The sequence below is a fragment of the Papilio polytes genome, unplaced genomic scaffold (genome assembly GCF_000836215.1).
Source record: "Papilio polytes unplaced genomic scaffold, Ppol_1.0 DF824191.1, whole genome shotgun sequence".
Taxonomy (NCBI): Eukaryota; Metazoa; Arthropoda; class Insecta; order Lepidoptera; family Papilionidae; genus Papilio; species Papilio polytes.
Window position 1 is genome coordinate 2,470,560 of NW_013525013.1, and position 6,045 is coordinate 2,476,604.

The 6,045-nt window shown below is 32.7% G+C and overlaps 1 protein-coding gene across 1 annotated transcript in view; it reads right to left on the reverse strand.

The window, feature by feature from the left end:
* Window positions 1-3,152: 3,152 nt before the first annotated feature.
* Window positions 3,153-6,045, reverse strand: part of LOC106110722 (runt-related transcription factor 1-like) — a 16,860-nt gene continuing 13,967 nt past the window's right edge. Inside the window, exons 4-5 of the mRNA XM_013292618.1 lie at window positions 3,353-3,517; window positions 3,153-3,163 (exon numbers count right to left, since the gene is read on the reverse strand). Coding sequence (XP_013148072.1) covers window positions 3,153-3,163; window positions 3,353-3,517 — 176 coding nt within the window. The remainder of the gene's footprint in view (window positions 3,164-3,352; window positions 3,518-6,045) is intronic.

A 6,045-nucleotide genomic window follows, 5' to 3' on the forward strand; every position in this document is an offset into this window, starting at 1 on the left:
AACTTTGTTCGTGTTTTGATCTTTCAGAAACTATTTAATTGTAGTTACTTAACTTTTGGCTTTAAAAATATTTAATCTCTTGCCCTACTAACTGGAAAATTGGTATGTTTATAGCCGTATTCAAGCACATTTTCCCCGTTTTTTTTTCAAATCGCGAGATCTGTACACTAGAAAAAAATATCATGCATAATATTTCTATGTTTCATTAATTGAATTAATTTCGACTTGAGCTATCTGAACATTTCATAGATCTATGGGCAGCGTTGATACGCTGCTGCCGTAATGACATTGTACCGGCGCGGGCGTCGGTTTTTTCTCGGGATCGCATTTGAAGTTATTGTTATTATTTTCTCTCGTAAGCCATCCCGAGGTTGACGACCTGATTCTCTCGGCACGATTCGTCTCCAGATTTCATTTGTCCGCATCAATATTTTACACGTCCCGATTTAGTATACGAAAAATCATTCGGAAAAGTAGTTAAAAGCCATTAATTGTAAGAAATGTTTGTGTTAAATTATAAGTAGGAAAAAATGTTTAAAACTAGGTAAATTTATTAACAATAATGTCTATTAAACGTAATAGATGAAGTTGTTAATGGTTAATAAATGCAGTAAAGGTGTGGATACAATCGATCAAGCAAGGTGTTCCATCAACGCAAATAATGGGATGGTTCCGATTGTCTGCGGACCCTTCATTATGTCCACGTATTGCCTTCCCCACGGTTAAGATTAGGTTGCTAATACACCTGAACTTAATGTTCACTATTTATTTACTTTTGCAACTTCTGTAATTCAATTGGAGTATAAAATATTTACCTAAATCAATAATTACGCTAACAGATCTAAGTTAAAACCAAACAGCTCTTTTTGTTGTTAATTTAAAAGCATAATGAATAAACATGCATCTAGTACGAATTCTCGTTTCTAGAAATGGAGAAAAGCCTAATATATTTAAAATAGCTAAGTACTTATGTGAATTACAACATTTCGTAACAGATATATGTCCACTCTTGTATATTAAGAGTTATAACAAATATGACTTAGGTCTTTAACGTTAAATTTGAGGTATTGTTACACCCTAGTGTACCTACGCCCTAAGCTAAAGTACGTCTTTCGGTACTATGATCTCATATATCAAATCAAACGTCATTTGTTTTCTACATTTTTAAGATTGCAGTGAAACTTGTAAAGTGGAAGTATGTCACATGAGTTAAGTCTGTCCAGACACAAATCACAGTAAATTATGATAGTATAGATAAAGAGCCTTGCAAATAAACGCGGTATAAAGTTAAACTTAGGTATAAAATCAGTAACTATAAGCAAATATTAGTACATTTTTTTCTTATATTCAGTTTATTCCTAAGTTTATCTTTATATCATGTTTATATGTAAGGCTGTTAGACTTTTATTCAGAGATACTGCGAACCGAAAAAGATTATCGGCATTTTACCTCTCTTCAATGAGTAATTATTGTTAACCATCATCATATTGATATAACAATTTGTTCATCTTACTAGAATAAATCATAATGAATACTAAAAGCGGTACCACCGCGTAAATGTAAAAGTCGTTGTAACATTTTTAAACCAAATATTAATTTTACAAAAGACAATAGCCATAGTAATTGTGCACGTACTTAATATGAAATTGTGTTTAACACCTGCTCCCACAAGCATGCACGTTTCGATTCTACAATGACTTTAGCCTGATTACAAAGCGTTAAGTTGTTATAACGTAACACGTATAAATATACACACATTGTTAATAAGCAAATTAGACAATTAACCTCGCAGTTTTTGACATATACTTGTTTAAAGTGGCATGTACAGAGTTTCATTTCAAACATATTTATAGCATGAATCGCATGATAGCATCGCCTTCCGTGTGTCAAGGGGCTAAGACAACGTGTCGCGTTGTCAGCGATGGGCTGACAACAGAGAAATGGGCGCATGTCATTAGCATGAACGCAGTTTCACGCTTCTCTGATTAAAGTCGCCGTCGTGATTATTTTGTAAGCTCTTGCTTATGGAATTATCCAGAGAAGTAATACATAAAGCATAAATTAATTAATTCTGTACTGTCATTTAACGATGTATTTAAATCTAACATAATACAATAAAATTTTATTTAAAATGTCAGGTCTATCAGATTGTAAAGGCTTCAGACGTCCGTAAATAAGATTGTTGCCGTTAATTTGTGATTATGAGTAAAGGTAAAACAAGTATAACGTGTGTTAATTTACAATCTGTGTTTTGTTATGTTTTTTTTAACTATAGTTACTTATTCGACTTTTTTACTGTTTTTTAGTAGCCAGGTATAAAAAAATTCATTTTATTTCAAATTCCAATTCGATATGACAGAAAATTGCCAATTAAATTAGGTTCTTTATTTAGCACACATATTTGTTTTTTAGATAATTTGACACAAGAAACGGTGTTTTTCTCGTAAGCTATAGAATATTTAATAAATGTATGTACAAATTATATATCGCTTCTGATGAATAAAGCCCTGAGTCGATGTGGGAAAACTTATACGTTATGATTTATTGGATATTACAAATTAAAATGCCTACACAAGAACTTGCGTTATACAATTTTAATGTGCGTCAGCTTATTGAATTGTTACTTAAAAAGAAATAATAAAACGTTGAAGAACTTAGTCATAATTCTGACTAAGTTTAATAAGGTAAAATTGTATTTAATGTCATAGAAACAATATTTTAATTAATTACAATCTTGTTGCTAAGCAACAGAACAAGTAGGTGAAAGTTGCTTTATGTTTGAAGTTGTTATACAAAATTTACCCATCTATACTTATTTATAAAGAGGAAAGATTTGTATTTTTGTATGTATTAAAATAACTCAAAAACTACTAGGCCGATTTTAAAAATTTTTTCACCATTAGAAAGGTAATTTATCTGTGAGTAACATAGGCTTTACTTTTTTATTATTTTTAAATTTCACGCGGGCTAAGTCTCGAGCAACAGCTAGTTTAAAAATAATATGTATAGTGGCAATTTAAAAACAAAATTAAGATTTGTAATACATCTATTATTTCCCGTAATATATATGTTTCTATTTTTTTTTCTTTGTTATTAACTAATAAATTGTCTTTATTTTTTACTGCTTTACTTTATTTCCTGGTTTCATTATGTTAATAGTATCCTACATAAATTCAATAAATAGTAATGCATTAACTCCACTAAGCCGCTAGAAGCGCGAGAATTTTTTTTTAACAATAGCGATTTTAAACGTTTTTTTAAAAAAAACGTTTAAAAAAAATCATGTAGCTGCACTATGAGACAAAAGGGGCGTTATACTTGTAATAGAAAAAGTGCAGTATACTTTACTAACCTCCACTAGGTATGGTGGCGTTTGTTTTGTACTCCCGTTCCTCGTGTGACAGCGTCCTTAGACTTCTCGAAGTTGGGTTCTTGTACTCCTCGCGAAGAGGCAGTGGCGGACACGAGATGAACTGCCGGTGGAAGTCCAGCGTTCTGTGCGTTGATACATTTGTACCTGGCGGCAGATAACCTTTATTTCAATGTTAGGTAAATTAATTACATCATTCTCAGACATATTTGTGAACTTTAATTTGATATAATAGCATTTGTATTAATAAAATTTCACAAAGCTGATACAAAAAAAAACATTGTGCAATTTTGGCTTAATTTATAATTACATTTCCTGTTTCAAAATAAATAGCATCGTGTCAATCAACTTATTAGATAGAAAAGGTGCGTTTTTTTACAGAGGGACCAAAATGGCGCAACAGAACCCTGCCTAAAAGGCACCGGTGCAATTATTTTCGTTCCCGTTCGAATTGAAAAAGTGTGCACATAATTAGTTCTATGAGTTTATACAAAGCAACGAAATGTATCGATACCGCAATTATGTTTTGAAATCGACGCAAACAAATGCAGCCGGTTAATTATCGTAAATAAATAATACTAGGGATGTAAGTTATATCTATAAAATTGTGTCGATCGTTCATAAAATTTTCATTTAGTATATTGAAGTCTCGCAATTGCTAATTTTCTGGTAACATCACGGCTATACGTTTGTACTGAAAGAGCTTTGACACAATTTAATTTTTTTTTTGGAATGAACTTCTTAGAATTTCTTCCATAAATAAAGAACCATACGTATTGTAAATCTAATAAGAAGTTACCATATAATAATATTAAGAGGTTGGTTAATCGAATACTGCATACTAATATTACCGTACTTCAAATAAATCAACGTTTAACATATTTGTGTTTGTGTGAAAGTATCGATATAATATTCTGTTCGAATGGTACGTCCCAATTAGCGAGGGTCACTGTGAAGCGGCTTACACCGGCACCTACAAATTAAGTCTATTAAGTCAAACTTTTAAGTCCATTGTGCACGCGAGATCTTTCCTTCTTGTCCACTGGAGTTTGGGGCTTATAGGCTAAGTACGTAGCCTTTTGTCTGCCCCTCTCTCGTTTTGTTTCGGGATATTTGGACTTTAAGCAGGATTTTCGACGTTTTCTCTTCCTTTTGAATGTTAACTTGATTCATTTATGTGTACAAGCATGTTCAGGTTGTTTGTTAATGCGATGAAATAATTATTTTGTGATAAAAAGAAAATGTTTTTTTTGCATGATAAAAAAATTTAAACCACTGAATCCTTTTTGTGATTTAAAATATAGAAATTTGTTGTTTGGATCGTAAAAGGATAAATTTCTATGGGAACCCATCATTATAGGACACGAATGTCTGTGCCAATGCCAACTCTTTATTTTTAATGTTTTTGGTAATGTATTTTTTATATTGTTTATGCTGGAAAATAAGCTCAGCACCTTTGAACATTCTTACGTACATATGTCCCTCGCAAGGCTCGTCCTCACAAAGGCTCCTCGGGAGCAGTTGCGACCTGTGCGTGTCCCAGCCTTATTACTGGATATAATTTCACTATTGTTCGCCGCCGGCGCTCCCCGTCCATATGGCGTAACGTAAACTTTTTTTATTCGTAAGCCAATTTCGATAGTTCGAGGTCTTTTCGAGCGTCTTAGTTTCGCGTGACTGCCCGGATGTCGGATGGCGGAAGGAATGAATTACCTTATTCATTTGCTACATGCTTATTATTTTAATACAAGATATACCTTTGACACTTTCTTACTTTGTATAGTAGAGCTGTTAATACGTTGAGTAATTTACTTTTCAATATTAAATAGTTATAATTACTGGCTTTATAGTAGACTAGCTGTTGCCCGCGACTTCCTCCACGCAATATTAAGATAAAAAGTTTCCTATAATTTGCCCGTCTATGTCAGCTACCCTTCAGTGAAGGTCCGGTCGAAATCGGGAACGCAGTTTCGGTGATTACCCGGAACATATGCGGCTTGCGGACAGACAGATAGACAGGCAAACAAAATTTAAATGCGATTTTCGTTATTTGCAACGCAAATACATCATCTTCCCGAAATCTAGAATTTTTCTTTTAATATTACAAACAGACACTGCAATTTTATTATAATTATATGTATAGATGACTGGTGACATCTTTTTGATATGCTTTCAACAGATTTATTGATGGTTTAAAATTAAAATCTATTCTTTTTTTATTAAAGTCGTACAAGCTAACAGGATTTTGTCTTGTGATTCTGGACGTTTTAAAACTGTCAGATAAAAATTATTTGTTGCTATGAATATTGGACGTCCTTCAAACGTCCCAGGGCTAGTTATCGTTTATGTAACTCCCGTGGGAAGAAAACCATTATCTACCACCGTTGATAAGAAACGAGCTCGCGGTACACCGCCGTATTGATAAAAATAGACGCATATTTACTGTAATTGATTGTTTTGTGTACCAAGATTTAATTGATTTCATGCAAACAAAGTGCATGAAGTAGACGTGCCAATATTTTTTTGGAAATCTTCTATTATCGATGTATTTCTATTGTCGATGTAGAGTTGAAGCAAAATAAGAAGAAAGTTACACAATTATTACTTATGTTATTTTACTTGTGTCTTTATTTAGATCACTCACTCTATTTAGAGCTTACTGTACGAGCTTCTAC